Consider the following 20981-nt stretch of genomic DNA (forward strand, 5'->3'; position numbering starts at 1 on the left):
CTCGCCCCGCGGGCGCCGGGTTCCCCGCTCCGCCCCGGCACCCCGCTCCGCTCCCGCTCCGCCCCGGCCCGCGGAAGGAACCGCGCCGCGGGGCTTGGAGGCGGCGGCGAGGGAGGGGGCCGCCGGCAGGCCGCCGCGCCGCCCGTCCCATAAATACCGCCACAAATAGAGACTATAAATATAAATACGGGGAAGTTACTTAGAGTCAGTCCAGTGCTTTTTTCTCAGCGCTTTCTTTATTGTTGGTCCGGGAGTAGGGCTCGAAGGCGGACGAGCTCAGGTAGCGGGCCGACAGTTCCTGCAAGTTGCCCGCCAGCGAGCCGGCCACGGCCAGGGGCGCGGAGGAGAGCCGCCCGGCCACCGAGCCCAGCAGCGCGGGCACCGGCAGCCCGAACAGCCCGTGCCCGGCGGCGGCCGCTCCGTGCAGCGCGGCCGGCGGGGGGGGTCCCGCCGCGCTGCTGGCGGCCGGCGGGTGCGGGGAGCCGCCGGTGGGAGCCGCCGCCGCCGCCGCGCTGCCGCTGCCCGCCGCCAGGCCGGGTCCGCGCAGCGCCGAGCCCAGGGCTCCGGTGGCGCAGGGCGGCAGGAGGCCGGGCAGCCCCGGCGGGGAAAGCAGCCGGCCTTGCTCCAGCAGCCGCAGGACGCTGCAGGTGGCGGCGGTCTCGGACACCACCGACCGCAGCTCGGAGTCCTTGCCCTGGTCCTTTTTCTGCTTGGTGCGCCGGTTCTGGAACCAGACCTTGACCTGCAGGCCGGGGAGAGAGGCAGGGTCAGCGGGGGTGGGGAGGGACGGCCGCCCCCCCCGCCCCGCCAGGTGCCCCGGGACCCCGGCGCGGCTCCGTGGGACAGAGCGGGGCGAGGCTGCGGGGAGGGCCGGAGAGCTCCGGCCCGGTACTTGTCAACGGGGAGCGTTTTGTAAACGCACAAAGCCACACACCTCCGCGCCACGTCCCGGCTGCTCCCCGCTTCGGGTCGCGCCCGAGAGGAGCGGAGGGGAACCCGAGAGCCTTTCGCTCTTCTCATCGCGCTGTGTCTTTAGCCTGATCCGTCTCACTTTATCCAATTTTACCGTACGCCGGTGGTTCCCTGGCAGCCGGATCCAGCCTTTTTACCCACCGCTTTATTCTAAGCCAGCTCAGCCGGAGCCTCCGGCAGGCCCTCCGGCCGGACCACGGCCCCCAGGACCGGGCATCTCGGCCCGGCGGCGGCAGCCGCCCCCCCTTGCCCTGTTCGCCGGGACCCCGCACGCTGCCACCGCCCTCTCAGATCCAGCTGCCTTTCCTGGGTGCAACAACAGCTCTGCGCTTTTTTCCTAATCTCCCGGCCTGGACAGTCTCTCCCCACCTATTTTAAACAGTATTTAACTTCAGAAAGGAATCCTGGAAGCCCTCAAAAAAAAATAAAAATAAAAAACAAGAAGAAAAAAACCCCAACAAAACCAAAACCAACCCGTGGCGGTTTCTGTAACCTACGAGCTATTGAACTTGTCATTCCTATCCGGCCGGAGAAAGAAAAAAGCTAATTAGCTTGTCAGGGGAATTTATTGTATCATATTTTGCAGAAATATGAAACCGGCTTTCAGAAGTTCGGGCTTTTTAAATGCTTCCCCGCACTCTCGCACAGTTTTCACCCGCCTGACAAGACGGAGGGGCGATTCTGCCCCTCGGAAATACAAGGACTCAAAATATGGCCCAAACTTCAGTCCTGTCCCCGGACCTTTCGTACCCAGAAAGAGCGCTCAGACCAAACGTCTCTAATCCAGTAGACCCCAGGGGAAAGTGTCAACCTCTCTCTCACACACACACAGGTTTTTGCAGCTATTTTCTGTATGCGGAGGTCTGGGAGAGGCTCGGCCTCTCCTCGCTTCTCCCCGGCCTCAGCAGCGCACCTCTGCGCCTGGGGGTACCGGTCCCCGGCGTGGCCAGGACGGCTCCACGGCGGGACGGGGGCGGCGAGGAGCCGCGCCCCGAGCCGGGGCGGGGTTCGACTTCGTGGCCAAAGTCCCACGGACCCGGGAGGCTCCCACGGAGGCTCCATGCTTGGACATGCAGGGCCGCGAGAACCCCCCCTCCACCAGCAGCCCCGCTCCAGGGCTCCCCCCTTTCCTGGCCGCAGGAAGTTATAGGTCGCTCACCGGGACGCCTCAGGCACGACCCTCCCCTCGTCCCCCCAGCTCCATCCCGCGGGCGGGCAGCGGCCCCCCGCCCCCGCCCGGACACGCGTGGGCACCTCGGAAGGGCCTCTGCCTCTCCGACGGGCCCGCACCCTTGCGCGACAGTTCCCGGGGCCTGCGCGGTGGCGCGCAAGAGTCGCGCAGGGCCGCGGGGCCGGCCCACCCGTGGGATCCGGCGCGCAGTGGAGATGCCCAGGCCAGGATGGGGGGGGGATCCCGCGGAGGGAGCCCGGGGGCAGGCGCGGCGCAGGACGGGGCAGGGCAAGGCAGGGCAACCGGGGCTCCGCGTCTCTCTGGGGCTACCTGAGTCTCGGAGAGATTGAGCTGGCGGGCGAGCTCGGTGCGCTCCCGCCCCACGACGTACTGGCAGCGCTGGAACTCCATCTCCAGGCGGTAGAGCTGCTCGGCCGTGAAGGAGGTGCGGGTCCGCTTGGGACGGTCCAGATCAAGCCCCTTAGGCAGAATAATCTCTCTGATTGAACCTTTGGCATCTGGCAAAGAAAGGCGCAGTCAGATTTACACCCAGGCAAACCTCCTATCTGCTTTTCTGCTTTTTTTCTTCCTTCTTTTTTTCGTTTTCATTTTATTTTTTTTTTTTTTCCGAGGGAAAGAGCCACTGCCAGGGCCTTCAGCACCCAGACCCGAATCAGGATGGAGCAGGGTCCCTGAGGTTGCAGCACTATACCTGGCCACTACAGCCAAGGAAGGAAATTAAAAACAAACCCAAAGAAACATCAGAGAAGGAAGGAGGGGGCGGTGGGGGCCCAGGGCTATGGTAATAATCCCCTCAGCCTATTTAAAAATTGGCTCGAATATGTTGCACTGACAGTACGACACTGCGGCATCACCCACGGCCCCTCTGGGAGGCTGGGGGGGAGATCCTCCAGGCCGGGCTTTGTGCCTGGAGTGCAGGGTACTCTTTGTTCATCCTGGGCTCCGGGGTAGGGCTTGCTGGAAGCCGCCACACACACCCAGCCGGCCCCCCAAAATATAAAACCTCATTATTGTTGTTGCTGTTATTATTAATATTAAGTTTCTTATATTAAAAAAATAATAATAAAAGGCAGGGGAAAGCTTCTAGGGCACAGGCACCGCTGCCCCCGAGCTGGCTGACTGCCCACCGCGAATCTGGGGAGACCTCCAGCACACCCAGCACACGGGGAAAGCATCGCCGCTGCCGTGGGGTTTTGGCAAAGAGGAGAAGGGGAGGGGGGGGAACAACAACAACAACAACAACAACAAAACCCAACCAAAAACAAACAACCGAAAACCAAACAAGGCACCAAACAGCCCCCAGAAATCTCACTTTTCTGGTAGCTCCGACCGAAAGAAAGCGGGACAAATCTTATTAACACGACTGTCAAGTTAGAGGCAGATTCATGTTACATTAAAGCCTTCCCAACTTTGTTTTCCGTAATTTTACCTCCTCGGTACGTTTTAAATCAGAGACAACCACATCATTTTAATCTGACCCCTCTCTGGGTCAATCGGTCGCGCAAGGATTAATTATTGTTTACAAGGCCTGCTTCGTGCTAATTTCGTTCCGATTCTGTTCCCTCTCTCCTCCCCAAAACTCACTTTAATAAAATTTAAATTTCTTCCGGTAATATATATTTTTTTTTGGAGGGAGGGGGGCAGGAAGAGATTAATTTCATTAATTTGGCCTGGGGGATAGACGAGGACTGAGGAAAATAAAACGTATAACTATTAAATATATATATATATACACCTTTTCCTCTGTTGATTTTAAGGCTGATGGTTACGTAAAATACCCCTTTCCGCTGGGATGCTGGGCACGGGGAGAGGGGGGACAGCGGGAACCCTTGCCCTCCGGAAAACGCCTCCCTGCCCGCTCCGAGAGCCGGGCGGGAACCGCAGCCCCGCGCTATTGTAGGCGGCGGCGGCTTCTGGCGGGCGGGATGCGCGGGCGCGGAAGGAGCGCGCCCGGCCGCCGGGGCAGAACCTCGGCCCCACCGAGCGAGAGCTGGTTCCGGCGGGCTCCCTGCGTGGACGGGCACCCCGGGAAAGGTGCAAATCAGACGAAAAAAGGGAAGGGGGGGGGGGAACACCCCCACCTCCCCCCCCCCACCCCCACCCCCCCAAACCATCAGGGCTGGCCCGGTGCGGGGCAAAGCCGGGGAGGAACCACCGCGGCTTAACTTTCCCCCGAGCCGCTGGCGGAAATTCACGGCAATAAAGCCGGGCTGGAGCCGGGCTGCAGGGCACAGCCCGGCCGGGATGTGGGATCTCTTCCCCCGGAGCCGTAGGGAAGGTTTTTCAACCCAGAGACGGACCAAAGGCAAAAGCAGCAAAATAAACACATCTCCCGGGCGTGAAGAGCGCTCACCTTCCCCCACCCTCGCGAAATACCTCAAACTCATACCTCTAACTAGGATCCTCCTGCAATAGTCCGGATCAGCCGAACTAGATTTACTTTTATTACAGTCTTCCGTGGCTGCAGAGGCAGAAAAAGTCCCTTGCTGATCCTTCAAAAAAGAAGTAGAAATATTTCCTTCAGACCCTTTGCTTTCCTTGCCCTCTTTATGTCCGTTCTTCGAGACCCGGTTAGCTTCAGTCTCTGAACTGCATCTAACGTCCATTTTGTCTTGTTTCCCAAACATGTAGTGCAATATAAAAAAGGGAAAAAAAAAGAAAAAGCCAAAAACCAAACAAAAAAACCAAAAAACCCAACAAAAAAATACAGAAGAGTAGTAGAAGAAGAAGAAGACGAAGTGTATGCTGGATATTGCACGGCTTAGGGTCAGATCGGTGGGGATCTGTAAAGCACCTTGAGTAAGGAAGGTCGGGTTTTATCCCACTGGAAAAGCAGCGGCTTCCTCAGTCCCAGCGTCCTAATGTGACTGTCCAGCTTCCCAGAGCGCCCAGTGATCAGGTACTCAACAGTACAACTCTAAAATGATTTAATGTCTGCCTTATTACAGAGACATGTAGTTGTTAGACACACAGAGGGACGCGCACTCGCTGTTTCAATTGATTACGGGTAATTTTGCAGCCTCCACATTTAGGTTACCTCATGAATACACTAAATTGTTTGGATAATATATCAGATCGTAATGGATGGTTTGTGTGCTTGTCCCCAATCAAGTAGAGTTTAGCCAGTGAATAAACTGAAATGATTGGTCTTGCTTTCAGGAAACACACAATCAAAAGACTGAGACTTCCAGAAAAAAAAAAAAAAAAGAGGAAAAAAAAAAAGGGGGGGGGGGGAGAGGGGGAAAAAAAAAAACTTTTGACAAGATTCACCCTGAATTGTTAGCACCATTAGCAGCCATTATTAACTTTCTTCAGTATGCCTTTGACCTCCCGATTATATAGTGGCTTTCTCCAAAGCACGCCAAATAAATCTGAATAAAGCTGCTAGGAAGGGCTGGAAAAATGCAGTTGTAGGGGGGGGGGGGCTGGGAAAAAAAGGAAAAAAAAAGAAAAAAAAAGCCCCCTGAATTCTAAACAAACAAACAGATCCCCAGCACGCATACACACGAAAAAAGTTCTTCCTTCAAGCAGATCTCTCCGAGGAAGCAGGTTATCTTGGGCAGCAGAAATCCTCCTTAACACATCTCCCCACAGACAGCCATCTTAAACTCCTACCTCTCCTTATTTCAGTCCCGATACTTGCTTTTTGTGCTTCTCCCTCTGTGTGTGTGTGCGTGTGTGCGTGCATGTGTGTGTGTGTGTGTGTGTGCTAATTCTGCACCTTCGCAAACACTGAACCTATTCGCAGAGCCTGCTCATTGGGAAAAAGGGGGAAAGGAAAAAAAAAAAGGAGAAAAAAAAAAAAAAAAGCCAGCTTTGTGTGTGCAGTGGATCCAGGAGGGGGGAGAAAGGGAGAGAGGGGGAGAAAGAGGGAGAGAGGGAGGGAGGGACAGGGAGAGATAGCCCGTGAAAAATCTCAACTGCGTGATCCACTAAAGGAGAAAAAAAGTTTTACTCTAGCTATTTCATTGTCTCTGCTACAATATCTTTGAGAACCGCAACAGCCAGTAATCCAATAAGACCATTGATTAGGCTACAATGATTCAATTCAAGCAAATGGCCTTGTGCAAAGAGCATGCTCCAGTCCTTCTTGTCACCTTGCAGGGCAGAAGCCCTCTTCATGCTGCTCTCCTTATTCATTCCTTTATGGGAAATGTAGAGCAAAAGGAGTGAAAGATGGCAATTATCTAATTGGACTATTAACAAACAATTCTCTGAGTGTGGCTGTCTGGCAGTGGTTCTTGGGCGAGGTGAAAGGCCACATGTTGCACTGGCCCCATTCACAAAGAGTTTAGGGGCCTGAGAGAGAGAGAAAGAATTTTCCCTGAGAATTTTTCAGACAAACGCCGGAGTATCCATCGGGCGTGCTCCTCTCCACCTCGTCCTCCGCCTGCCCGGGCCGCCGCCTGGGAATTTTACCCACCTGAAGCAGGCTGGGGGAGCCAGTAGGTTTTGCTGCGGACCATATCGGTGGGTAGAAGCAGAGCACGGCGCCCTTGCCAGGGCCACTCAGCTCCACGGGACTCATCCTGCTGCCGCTGGAGGAATAACAGCCCTTGCCCCACGGGACCCAGTCTTTGTCCATGGCGGTGTAATGGTGGGAAGGATCCTGGGCCTGGGCCTAGGATCCTGGGCCTGGGCCTAACAGTCATAAATGGGAGTTTTGGGAGAGACAGGAAAAGAAGGGGTAAGAAAAAGAAGAAGAAGGGAAAAGCAAAGAAGGGAAGGGGGAAAAAGGAAAGGGAAGGAAAGATGGGAAGGAAAGGAAAGGAAAGGAAAGGAAAGGAAAGGAAAGGAAAGGAAAGGAAAGGAAAGGAAAGGAAAGGAAAGGAAAGGAAAGGAAAGGAAAGGAAAGGAAAGGAAAGGAAAGGAAAGGAAAGGAAAGGAAAGGAAAGGAAAGGAAAGGAAAGGAAAGGAAAGGAAAGGAAAGGAAAGGAAAGGAAAGGAAAGGAAAGGAAAGGAAAGGAAAGGAAAGGAAAGGAAAGGAAAGGAAAGGAAAGGAAAGGAAAGGAAAGGAAAGGAAAGGAAAGGAAAGGAGAGAGAGAAGAGAAGAGAAGAGAAGAGAAGAGAAGAGAAGAGAAGAGAAGAGAAGAGAAGAGAAGAGAAGAGAAGAGAAGAGAAGAGAAGAGAAGAGAAGAGAAGAGAAGAGAAGAGAAGAGAAGAGAAGAGAAGAGAAGAGAAGAGAAGAGAAAAGGAAAAGGAAAGGAAAAGGAAAGGATAAGAAAAGGAAGGAAAAGAAAGAAAAGAAAAGAAAAAGAAAAGAAAAGAAAAGAAAAGAAAAGAAAAGAAAAGAAAAGAAAAGAAAAGAAAAGAAAAGAAAAGAAAAGAAAAGAAAAGAAAAGAAAAGAAAAGAAAAGAAAAGAAAAGAAAAGAAAAGAAAAGAAAAGAAAAGAAAAGAAAAGAAAAGAAAAGAAAAGAAAAGAAAAGAAAAGAAAAGAAAAGAAAAGAAAAGAAAAGAAAAGAAAAGAAAAGAAAAGAAAAGAAAAAGAAAAAAGAAAAGGAAAAAGAAAAAAGAAAAAGAAAAGCATAGCTCTTCCTAGGTACAAGGAGTGGTCTCTAGTGGGAATCTTAAATCTTGGTTATTTTTTCCACACATCACAAAATAGTTTATTTTTATTACCATTGCCCAAAAAAGTCAGATTAGGCTTGAGGTGGTGCCCCACAGATTTTCATCAAACCCCCTCATTTCAACGATGTTTGTGCCTGCAACTGGATGTGCAACGTCTTTATTAAGAAGAGGGTTTATTTTTGCTTACAGCCAACGCATCTCAGCAATCTCTGGTGATCTGTTGTTATTAGTTACTCCTTGTATGGCAGTCATACCCAGGGGCCCCAAATAAATCACAGCCCCATTGTGCAGGGCTTCATGCAGATACAGGGAGAGGATGGACCGAGTTCATTTCCTCCATGAATTCGCAGTGCTGCGCAAAGGCCTGTTGTGCTGAAAGGATGCTTGTGAAACAGCACATTTAAGGGGGATTTGGTCCTTTCAGGGGAGGTGCAACAAGTGGATGCTGATTAATAAGAACATTTTTCACGTAGCTGAAGTGTAGGTTGTTGTTTAGCAGGTAAGCTTTGTTGTGTGATATACATAAATGTATACATGTGTACGGATGCATAGGCAAGGTAGTATCAACAGTCCTGGCTGGACATGTTTGTTTAATGCTAAATAAAACAAAGTTCTATTTCAGGCTTTTTTTACATAACAGATTTTTTTTTTTTTTGACAGAATAGGCATAATGATTCCCATAAAAGGTCTACTGTGAAAAGCAGAGAGCAATTATAATTATATTTGCATAGGTGTGTGGGAGTATGTATGACATTTCCCCCCAAGTTTTTCGTTATGCTAATGTCTAGGCATAGGCCATAATAATAAACATGGAGCTATTGAACTCAATTACGCTGTTTGAAGCAGAATATATGGAGATTAAATACTGTATTTGTGTGATAATCTTGCTTTTTTAGGGGTTTTTTTTCCCCAAACAGGACTTGATCCGAAGCTCTGTAAAGGCCAAGGGAATTTTGTTTTGTGTGTAATATCTTAACAAATGCTCTGCAACCCCCTTTTTGTTGGTAAGAAGTAGGTGCTATAAAAGGGCTTTCCCCCATTAAATCAGTTAAATTTGCCTTCACACATTATGAACACACTACTACTGTGGAAGATCTGGAAATTCAAATAATGAGTCTAATCCTGCAGCGAACTTGTAGTGAGCAGACAAGTCTATCCACACACAGCTCAGTTACTTTAATTGAAGTCCACTCATCTGCAACAAATAGCAAAGTCCAGAACAGCACTGGGAAACTAAAAAAAATTAAAGAAATTGCCATTTATAAATTCAATATTTTCATTAGGCAAGTGGTCATTAAACTTCTTTTTGCTTACTCTTATTTACCATCCCCCCGCCCCCAGTAGACTTAAAATGAAGCACTCTTGAATATTATGTTCTTTTAAGACATCATGTGTCCCCTTCTGACTGCCATAACTCTGGGAATCTCCATAGGTTCAGCACTCTTATATCTACACTCATGTGCCACTGGATAAGGTGATTAGGGGTTACCTCTTCTCCCTTCCAATAGTGCATAAAATGACTTGGCACACTACACAGGTGCTCCCTGGTTGCACTTTGCCATGTACACTATCTCATTGCATTTCAAAAGCAGTTTTATTGGTTTGTGTCAGCATGCAGAAGACTGAAAAATTTGTTTTTCGTTGACTACCACTATTTGTATTATTTTCATCTCTATGTGATGGGTGGAAAGACACCCACTTTTTGCTACAACTTCCTAAACTCCTCTTTGTCAGGGAAGTAATGCTGTTCTGAATTCTCTGTAAGACTTGCAAGCCAAGGTAGTTACCTTAATATGAGCATGGGGCTAAATTGCTGTTGAGCCTCAGTGCATATGCTTGGAGTTAAAGATTAATCAGAAAGATCCCATGTTTAATTCGCTTGATTTGCTGTATAACATGGATTGCCATCCAAATAATATTCTTTATACAAGCTTTTGTCTGCTTGGAGAAACAGCTCTCGCCCTCCCTTTCTCACTCTGCAGAGTCATTCTAACAGATTTGGTCTTCAGTGGGTGTTTGCAGGTCTCAGCTGAAGAGGAAAGCAGAGGAGCCCAGCACTCTCAGGTTAATCTAAGTATCTAACAACCTGCTCTGCTGTCTGTGACAAGCACCCACCGCTGCCCAGCCAGGACAAATGTGGGAAGGGGAGTAAAGACTTTCCCAGCGTGCTCTCAGCCCTGAGCTAAAAAGGCATAGCTCAGACATTTTCTGAACCAAAGGACTTATCTCTGGGTTTAATCACCTGGAGTGGATTTTTTTCTTCTGTTAATTTTACTAATTCTTCTGATTTGGATCATTTGGGTTTGAATTTTCAGATGCAATTGTCAAGCCACTGGTAGACACAGGGCCTATGAACTGGTACCTCTGGGCTGAACATCTCATTGGTTATTTCCAATTAACAGAGAACACGGTAGCTACTCATAAGAGTACGTTAAATGTAGAAATGTCAAGGAGTTGCTATGAAGAGGGCCTACCACACATTCAGAACCCTTGGTCACTGTCAACGGAGGATGAGAAAAACCTCATTCCTACGTGCAACCTTTCTCTTGGACAGGATGTTTCTGTCCTGTGTGAGTGACACTCTGTGAGGGAAGCCAAAGATCTTCATGAAGGCAGGAGGTTGACCAGAAGGTTCTTCTTTCAAACAGGCCTCAATGCTCTGTTAATCACCAGGAACTTTGAGCACCTTCTTGAAACGAAGTGCACAGCATAATTAGCAACTCAGTTGCTCTTGCTATTATTCACTGCTGGGGAGGAACTTGTCATTACAATTTAAGATGAACTCTGGAAATTTCAGCATATGCATACTACTGTGCATTCAGGGACATTTAAGATGCATATGCTAAGCCCTTACTTGAAGATGGCAATTTGTTCTAGTGGGAATTGGTTCCATCTCCTGCGAGTGAGCCTAGAAAATGGTCCTCTTGCCACCAAGGGGAGCGCTATCCTTGAAGAACAGGACCATGTCTTTATCTGCAAGCTTTATACTGTCTTTGAAGAAGAAAAGGATTGAAGTCTTTGACTCGGTTCAGTTTCCTGAGTGAAGTGAAAGATGAGGCTGCAATGTTTGTTGTAGTCTACGTGGCTAAAACCAGCAGTAAATCAGTTTTCCCAAGGACTGATACCCAGATACAGTTGTGTTGTTTAATGACATGTGGGTCCCTGGATCATGATATAAAATATATCACATGGTTTATTTGATGTGAAATTGAATGTCACAGGCTCACAAGAACTCTAACAGGCACAACAGCAAGAGAAAACCACTTCCTCTCTGTCTCGTAAGTGGGCGACACCATCATGCATGGCTATGAAATAGGAATGTAGCTGTTTCCAAATAGGCTTCATCAGCTCCCACGCAGATGTTATGTCTTTCATGCCAGTGCCCCTACACATTCCTCTTCGAGCAAGCATTCCACAAGACAACTGTTTAAAATAAATGGGCATATCCAGAAGTCTACTTAAAATAAAGTATCAGATCAAGGTAATATGTGTTTTGCTTATAGCTGGTACACACTTCTGCTGTGCTGTACTCCTGCCTACTAGCCTGATGCAGGATACAGAACTAGCTGCTTCTTAATTTTCCTGCATACTTTGCCAGTAATTGCAGTATTGTCTCTTCCAGATTCTAAGCTGAGCGTATTGGCAGGACTCAGCAGTGCTGTTCTGGAGGCCAGCAATAATGAGCATGGGTATCACAAGTGTATCATGATTAATCACATTGTGGTCATTATGAGCTGCCCCTTACAGTTATCAATCTGGACAGTAGATTAATACAAAGCTTCATTGCCTGTATCATGCCCGTGGCATATGCAAGCCATCTGAACAATGGTGAGACATGAGTCTTTTCATGAGGGAAAACTGTGAATTAAGAGGAAATACTGTTTGTTCTCCGAGGGCAGATTGAGAGCCTTTGGTTTCAGCCTCAGCTGCCTCACTGACTGCCTCTGTAACCACCAGCACCTAAACACTCAAATGCTCTCTTCCTTCATTTCCCCCCTCTCCTGGCATTAGTTTCACCAACTTTTCTTGAGCAGTCGTGAGTAGTTACCACCTCAAAGGTGTTAGCACACAAGTGTTTACAATCAGTGCTAAAGCTCTTGCAACTCCCTTCATTCCCATCATCCACCCAAGCAAGCTTGAAGGTTTAAACAGCTCAAGAGGAGAAGTTTGCAAAGGTGACGTGGTCAAGTATCTGTACTCTTTTTAATACTTTTGAACATTGAAGAGCTATGCAGCAAAACCAAACCACACTGTCAGACTTTGGGTTAAAACAATCCAGTTCTTTATTTTTGAAAGCTCCAGTCTGATCAGATTGAACACAAACCATGTCTCAAATACTCATAATCAGTTGTCAACCTCAATGAGCCAGGAGAAGGCTGTACAGAACAGTCTTGCTGTGTTGAGTCTGTTCCTTAGGTACCATCTAGTAACTAGCAGGATGTGAAAGCTCAGAAGATGTCTCTTCATGATGGAGTTAAGTAAACTTTGCCATTATCCCAAGGCTGGTGTAGTATGATAGCCAGTAGACTTGGTGAAAATCTTCTTGAAATGAGAGCTTTTGATTGGTTTTGTTGCTGGTTTTACCTTATTATCAAGTTGTTCTCCCATGTGAAAATGGGAAAAGTCAACACAAGCCACAAGTACAAACCATAAACAAAATCCAATCTGTTTTGGAAAGGTTTGTCTGCTTGGGTGGTTTGGTTACATCCAACAAAAAAAAGAGAGGCTAAATAGGAAATTCTTCAACTATAGGTCTTGAAGGTTACAGTTCATGCCATAAAGAGAATTGTGGCCACATTTACAGGAAGTTTTTGGACTGAATGTGTAGCTTGAATACTGGCAGGAATTTTGTTACCTGAAATAAGGTAGCATTTCAGGTGGACACCTGAAGAAATGGTTTGATATACTTCCTAAGGCTTTGTCAGGGAAAACGATGGGAAAGGTAGGCAAAAATCAGTGCACTTTGGTTTGTCAAAAACCTGTTGGAGATTGTGGGGTCAGTTCAGGGTGACTCCACTTTATGGTGAATACTTTACCTGATGGATTTAAACACATTGGGGGGCTGAGCATCACAACGGCAGACAACTCTGAACATGGCTAAATGCAAGGTAATGCAAATCATCAGTGATTAGCTGTATAGCTCAAATAATCTGAAAAGCCCTGAATTACCAGGAATCTCTGAGGAAAAAAAAAACCCTGCACCAGGAGTCATCAGTGTCTGATTTACCTCAATTTATAGCAGCATCTTAAAATTATATATGTATATATATATATGTATATATGGATTTATTAAATAGACCTAGATCAGAATGTCAAAAAAAATCAGGATAACACAAGATTATGCCATAAATCCACATTAACTCTGTGTTCATTCTTTTTATCCTCTTCTCTCATGAGGTATATAGCAGAGTCTCAAAATGTTCAAGAAATGAGAATAAAAATAATTACAGGCTGCTGCTAAGATTAGTACATGGGAGATGACAAAGTCCAGAAGTTTTTGTTGGGAAGGAGGAGATGAAAGTGTAGCTGATTGTGGAAGTCAAAATTCTTGAGCACATTGCATTGGACCTTGTTATTTTATCACATAAGAACAAGCATCAGGTTAAATTAAAAAGTAGCAAATTTAGAATGAAAAGCAAATGCCCAGACACATGTCTCATCACCTGTGGGAGCTGCCATTGCAGGAGGTTATTGAGGCAAATACCTTGGCTTGATTTTAAAGTGAATTGGACGTTGTTAGGATTACCTCATTACACAAGGTTGAAAACAGTGTGATTGAATCTTATACCCTGAGCTGAACACTGATCCAGCAGCTTATCACTTTGGGGCTTAGTTTCTTCTTCCTTGAAGTATCTGGAATTATTATTAGAAATATTCCTATTGCATAGTAGTGTATCAGATGCCACTGGATAGAAAAAAACAACCAGTACATTTCAGATAGCAGTTAACAGCAATTCCTATTGCTATGTAATTTATGCCTCTAGTAAGAAAAAAAGAAAGGGGAAGGCATAGCCATATGGTTTATTAGCTCAAAAAATGTTTCTGTGAAGGAAATGGACACTTTGATACTAGTTTTGTGAAAGGTTGGGACTTTGGAGGTAGAAAGGTACATGACACAGCTAATACATGGTGAGGCTAAGGGAGCAAGTAGTCTTTTGCTGGTACATTACCTAGAATGCAGAGTACAGCTCAGCAAGTGATGTTCTGCAAAGCCAAGATTGCTAAAGTCTGGAGCAATGGCAAAGGCTTTGGGATTCTGCAGAGCTCAGGCAAGACAAGGAGAAGAAGAAGATGAAGAGCAAGAAGACAATGAAAGAGAGAAAGAATAAGGAAAAGGAAATGGAAAAGGAAAAGGAAAAGGAAAGGAAAAATGAAAAAGAAACTGAAAAAGAAAAAGAAAAAAAAGAAAAAGAAAAAAAAGAAAAAGAAAAAAATTTTTGTATTGGTCAACTCCAGTAGATTCCTTGGACAAAAGGCTCTACAAAATTTGGAAACCAAACTCCTTGAGTATCTTTAGAAATATTTATTGGATTTATTTCCAACTCTGGGCACAGAAAAAAAAAAAAAGAAGATTTAGACTTATTATGTTTATTATGTTTTAAGGGTCTTAGAAGGAAATATCCTATGTAAGTGAACAAGACATGCTGGAGCCCAGATCCATGCCAGCTGAATTCTAACATTTGCTTTTGTATGAAAGGAGAAGTGCTGGGCCCACAGTAATTGCACCGTCTGGAAGAAATAATTTGGGCAGACATATGGCAATAGTGGTCTTTTAACCATGTCACTCAGTTTTCTACTAATGGATATAAAGGCATTGGGTTTGGGGCTTTTTTATTATTATTAATTTATATAATAGATACAAATCCCAAATAAAAGTATGTTTCTAAAGACTGAAATATTCCTAGGATACTGTTTGGCTATTAATTTCACTAGGATATTTCTACCACCCATTAACACAAGAAAAATGATGTTATATTAATAATACCTCGTATGCTTTAAGACATTTACAACCTAAACAAGACTAATTAGATAAGAGATGTGGTTTATTTTATTTTTATAAATGGGCAAAATTGTTTTCTGTTATTTTATGGATTGAAGACAAGAAGCACAGAGAATGCTGGTTTCCCAGTGGACTGGATGAGATGTTTGGGGTAGTGCTCTGACTCTAAGACTGTCCACCAAGAAAAGAAAGCAAAAGTTCAGGGAACAGAGAGGTTATTCAGCAGGGAAGCTGAAAAATTGGCCAGGCTCCCACTATTGGCTTCTAAGGTGTAGAAATGGTGCTACTCATTCCCTACCTTTTAATATAGCACGTACAACATCCGCGTGATGACTAACTGGGAAGGACAAGTGCTTGGCATGTTCTCAAGGGGCATGATCTTGAAACCATTACTCAGAGCCCAACATAACATAAGAGAAGCAGAGGTCCAAGCATAGCCACTTGCTCTAGTTCAGGAGGATGCACAGCTCTGAGGGGCAACTTTAAGCTCTTCCACCAACACAGTGTTACTGATGTTATTAAAACTTTTCTTGATTTAGACAACTGCAGATTAAGGTCAACTCCAATGACTGCTCAGTTAGCAACCTACTGTCTGGTTAGTAAGAAGAAGTTCCACAACTCTATTTTTTTAAAAAAAATCATCTTAATTTTATCTTTCTGTCCATTGCACCTTCATTTCCTTGTGATGAAGAGCAGAATTAGACCTTTTGGTGTGTGTGTCTCTTTTTATCGCGGGAACTAATTCACCATTGTGCTGGCAGCGCTCCTACTACTGTCAATGGGAATTATGTACTTTGAATGAAGGAGAATGAGGCCATAACTGTTTAAGAATTATGCTATTAAGACAGCACAATGTGTTTTATTTTCATATAGAGCATTACATATGAAGAGTCAAAACCGCTTTGCAGAGAAAAAGGGATAATAGACTGTACTTCACAGAGTTGCTTGGAGTGGTGCTCTGATTCAGAAGGAAAAGGACAAATGACTATAGAGATGTGAAGAGAATAGCAGAAAAGCTGTACCTTCTAGGCAATAATGAAGGCAGCAAGTTTCCTTACAGAACAGACGGTGCAAGGGGGAAATGGAAAGAATTTAGTGTCAGCTGGGCTAAAGTACTTGTAGAATTTCGGGCCAGAGTAACCAGTGGGTCCTCCTCCTGCCAAGTGCAGGCCAGTCCTTGAGCCAGGCATCACAGGTCAGTGTCCTTTTACATGGAACATATTTTCTCCCTGTTACCTTAGAGTCCAGCATCTCAAGATATGAAATGCACTGGGGAGATGCTGTATGATGCATCCTCCCACAGAACAGGTCACCACATCGAGAGGCAGGGCACGATGGGCATCACAGAGCACCTCTGCCCCATTTGCTCCAGTGTAGTCTTTCCAGTTAGGCAAAAGCATCACCCACTCGCCCAAATTTGTTGATAATGCCTTATCAGCAGGCTGCAAGCCTGAGTGCAGCGACCAGACACGCACTGTTTTGCGGGAAGGCTGCTCGATGTGAATAGCTGCTTCCTTGTCAGACGGAGTGTCAGTTGCTGCATGGGAAGGCTCAGGCAATAGTCCTTTCAGACAAACAAATGCCACATCTGGATTTCTTTTCATTTCATTATGTTCCCAAACTTTGTGTACCTTCCTCCCATCTGCTTCCTTTTTAACAGGATCCATCCAGTTACCTGCAATCTGACCAGAATAAAAGGGCTATGTGCTTACACTGCAGCCATTTCCATGCCTGCAGGTTGTGTGTCCAGACGTGAGCCCACTTCCAGGCAGCTCCAGCCCTGCCAGCAGTGTGGCAGACACGGCACCCTGCTCAGCCTGGGGTCAGAGGCCTTGGGAGCTGCTGGGAAAAGCCGTAGCGGTGCTGAGTTTGCTCTATCTGACTACCCGCTGTGGGTCTGCATAAGCTGCTGTCGCTGAAGTAGCTGAAATATAGATGAGCCCAAAGGCTGTCTCTTCCTCCAGGAGGAAGTCTCCAGAGGATCTGGAAGCATGGCATGTGCTGCATCTCCCAGCCTGCCTTCCACCCTGCTGCTTCCCAGAGCGCTTCCTAAGCTGCTCTGCACGGCTGGGTGACAACACTTGTGCTCTGGAGGGTCTCTGCTCTGCTGGAAGCCCTGCCTGCAGTGGGGCAGGTGGGCCGTGCATAGCAGGCAGTGCAGACCTGCCATGGGAGTTGTTAAAGAGTGTCCAAATGAAACAGCCCAACCCAAAAGCACCTCATAGAAAGGGCTTTGTTTGACCATTTCAGACATCTTCCAGACATTGCACTGCCTTAGAAAGCTCAGCTCGTTTAGTTTAACTCACCGGGATGGTTTTGCTGCTATCTCTTCATCCAGGATAGCAGGGCTCCTGCACAGAAACACTAAGTTTGTACAACTAAGTTTGTACAAAGTTGCTGTTTGATAAGTTTTATCCCGAGGGCATCTGGAAAACTCAGATAAACGTATTTTGCCCAAGTAGTTATGTGATCAATAGCCTCTTCCCACTTTATTTTTTTCCCTAGAAGCAGCATTTGGCATTTTCTATTATCAAATCCCTGTCCAAGCATTTATGAGGCAACTGCAGTGCAGCAGAGGAAATGCTAATGGTCTTCATTTCTGCAGATGGTGAGGTGGAGCACAGGTGGGTGAAATGACTTGCCTAAAGTGGGATATTGAGCTTGTAACAGCGCCGGAGTGGAGTCTTGCAAGGGTCCACTGTGCAGTTCCATATTTGCAGCACTTCTGCTGTGAAGCTCCCAGTAAAAGGTCAAACAATGTGGACTCACAAAATTTGAAATAACAAATACGGATCACTAAAAAACATTTGTTGGATGTTGGGATTTCCCTTTTCATCCTCTTTTAAAATAACACTTTAACGTGACATCCATTCTCTTCTGCTATCAATAAATTTTAAAGTCTACTATTGAAATGAAATGCAAATAAAACATTCAAAGAGTTCCAATACAGCAAAGCACTTAAGTATGTGTTTATCTTTAAACACATCTGGAGCCCCATTGACTTTGACAGGACTACTCATATGCTTAAAGATAAGCCTGCTTTTGTTGGATTATGGCCCTGAGGATGTAAGTGCTGGGGGAATCATTTTCATGCTCTCCAGAAAGGGCTTTAAATCACTTTTGTTTAAGGAGAGCTAACTGGTTGGACATAAACATACCTAACAAACCAATAGATCAAGATTAACTTTTATGCTGAGCCACTTGACACATCTCTAGAAGTTACTTACTGTTGAAGTTTGGTTCTTAAAGAAAGTAACGATCCAATTATTTTTTAAATGAAATAGAGCTGTAGGAAAACCTTGATACCTCCACGTGGGAATTTTTTTTTTTTTTAAAAAAAAAAGGAAAAGTAAAAGGAGAAGAGAGACACAGCCATGTTAAAGGGAATGCAGTGTGCACATCTGAAGGGCAGGAGAGTTAGGTGGATTATTAGATTTCAGCACTTGAAAGAAGAAGCGGTGAGGTACATAATAGGACTTTGACAGATTGTCTGCTGCTGGTTTTGCTGTTTGGCTGGCGATGCTCTGAGTTCGACAAAACAGACGGGCAGCAGGGCAACGCAGCCCTAAAAAATAACAGTTGGCTCTAACACCGTACCTTTCAATTGTGGTTGCTAAAGAGTCTAATCCAAAGTCCTTGAAATCAATGGAAATGTTCTCATTGACTTCAAGGAGGTTTGCGTCAGGCCCTGCACCGCGCAGGCACTCGGGTCTGCTCAGATGTGAGGATCAGCACTGCACATCCCCTTGGAAGGTGCACAGGCACCGGGGCTGGGATCTTACCCCTGCTCTTCACAAGTCATGTTTCCACTTCTTCCCAATCCACCATAGGTCGCGGTGACTTGGCCCTGCCGGCACCATCCCCACAAACAGGGCAGCGGTGCTGCTTCCCGCTGCCCACACCATCACCTCCCTCAGCCCCCCGTGTGCCACAGCTGCCTGGGGCACCATGGGGTCTCAGGACCCCATTGCAGCTGCTGCCCGTGCACTTCACCTTAATTCCTTCCCAGTGGTGCTTGAAATCGTAATAATAAAGAGCAGTTGTTGGCATGATTTGGTTGTTGGTTTGTTGGTGCGTTGGGTTGTTGTTTTTTTTTAAGTAAAAAGCAGAATTGCTAATACTTCATGAAAACATTGCTTTTTAAGCGCCGCCACCTCTGCTCTGTGCTTTGTTGGGAGTCTAGGTCAGAAAAGCAATGGGGAATGCAAGATAAGAAAGCCCTACCATCTAGGCCAAGCACAGCAATATAACGTCGCTTCAGCGGTAATGACAATGGAGAAGGAACAGAATGCTGTCAGGGGATAATGGTGTCCTGCTGACAGCTAAATATGAAAGCCAAAGCAAAGACATTTATAAAATAAACAAGCATCAGGGAAGATGAGACATTTATTACAGCGCAGGAAATAGTGATCTTTAACAACGGTCCATTCCAGTTTCTCTCATTGTTATAGAAATAAAGTGGTGTGAATGAATGCTTTGTCTCATGTATGTTTTATGTTTCTCAGGCAATTACCAGACTGCATTCTGTTTTGTCTAGGGGAGGGAATTGCACGTCATCTGATCGGAGCGCAGTTTGTGGGGCAAGCGGGCCGGGAAGAGAGATGCTTGTTTGGTGTCTAAACCTGTGCAGTCTCCTGACCCCCAACAAAAGCGATAGGCCAGGCTGCCTCACACCGCTGTATGACGTCAGCAGCTCCGTGTGACGCCAGAAAGGTGCACTGCAGTGTGGTGAGGGCGTTTTGGTGGCACGCCCCGGTGAAGCAGTTTCTCCACTCCTGTGCATCAGGGGTGCTGTGGCTTCCTCTTGCAGCGGTGCTGGCTTTAGCACCCAGTAACTGCCTGACGAAGCAGATGGAATAAAACAACCCCCAGAACGTGGGTGGGTTTAACCCCAGAGGGACAAGCACAGGGTGAGGATGGAGAAGGGGATGGAAGATCCCTAAGTCAGGAGGAGTTCTGCCAAGGAGAGGGCAAGGGGGTTCATAACCTTAGCCAGAGCCTAAAATGACACTGGGACCCTGACATAAAATGCACTACCCTAACTCAGAAAGCTCCCACACTGGCCACACCTTGCTCTCTGTGGGGCACCAGCTCCACATAGATTTTTCTTAAAGAAAACAGCCATGAATGCAGATTGGGGCCAAATCGAAGAAACATTCCAACTTCTCCTATCACTTCGGGGGGGGATGAAATCTGCAATAAAGATTACACTTCTTGCCATCAATGTGCCAAATGGGGGGAAGAAAAGAACAAGAATTTGGACATAATTAAGTAGTCAAGTTCCTGTCTGGAATGAGGCCCAAGCTGAACCTGCACTCTTTTATTAACCTTCTGTAGGGGCGAAAAGAAGAAGAAGAAAAAAAAAAAAGACATTAAAAACATGGTAGGGCCACAGTGACAGATGTACAGATGAAGAAGAGAGAACACATATTTAAGTTGTCAGAGGGATGTGTGACAAAGCTATGGGATAAAATAAAAACTAAAGAAAGAAAATACAGTTGACCATCAGCAAACATTTTCTAGCAACCCTTCATTTTAATATTTTCCTCTGTTTTCTGAGCTGTCTGGCGGTATAACAACCTCTCAAGACTGCAGAGTAATTCTGGTGGATTGTTTTTAAATTTAAAGCTGGACTGGAAAATGTAAGAAAATACTACTGAGTGAGGATAGATTAGAGAGCCTAATAGACCATTTTCCTCTCTAATTTCCATTAAGGTGATTAGTTGGAATGTTGCTTGCAGCATATTAGTGAAAAAACACTGGAAGCACCGTCATATAGTGGATCCAATATCTCAAAATAATGTTTGTAGTAATAACAGTGATATAAAAATCCATCTCAGGTATTTTATAACTCTAATTAGCGCCTGAGTAATCACAATCTTTAATGTATGCATCTTGCAAACACTCCCCAGGAGAAAGAGATTTGTATCAACTGTTTAAAAGAAAAGGAGCAGATATAAACAGAGATTTGGTTGTCTGGTGTGCAAGGGCAATCAGGAAAATTAATCTGAATTAACTGAAGCATGAATTTAATTTGGATCCTTCTGCCAAGTTACATTTTGCACATAATCCTCATTCAGAAAGAAAGTGTCTTCCATTGAGTGCAGAGTATTTGGCTCTCGCTGCATACCTGTTGACATCGATATCCATTACCAGTTTAGAATGGATTAGTTGCACTGTCCAGGGACTATTAAATAGAGAATTTGCTTGCATTTTTCTATGCTCACGGTTTGACGGGCAAGCTGCCA

The 20981-nt window shown here is 46.1% G+C and overlaps 1 protein-coding gene across 1 annotated transcript; it reads right to left on the minus strand.

The window, feature by feature from the left end:
* Window positions 1-205: 205 nt before the first annotated feature.
* Window positions 206-4846, minus strand: VAX1 (ventral anterior homeobox 1; the record flags this gene model as incomplete). Its single annotated transcript, XM_084264341.1, has 3 exons — window positions 4554-4846; window positions 2474-2661; window positions 206-742 (listed from the first exon to the last, which is right to left on the minus strand). The coding sequence occupies exons 1-3, from the start codon at window positions 4789-4791 to the stop codon at window positions 206-208; spliced, it is 963 nt and encodes a 320-aa protein (XP_084120467.1). The 5' UTR covers window positions 4792-4846.
* Window positions 4847-20981: the final 16135 nt, after the last annotated feature.

Source organism: Gallinula chloropus (assembly GCF_964237585.1).
Source record: "Gallinula chloropus genome assembly, chromosome: 5".
Classification (NCBI taxonomy): domain Eukaryota; kingdom Metazoa; phylum Chordata; class Aves; order Gruiformes; family Rallidae; genus Gallinula; species Gallinula chloropus.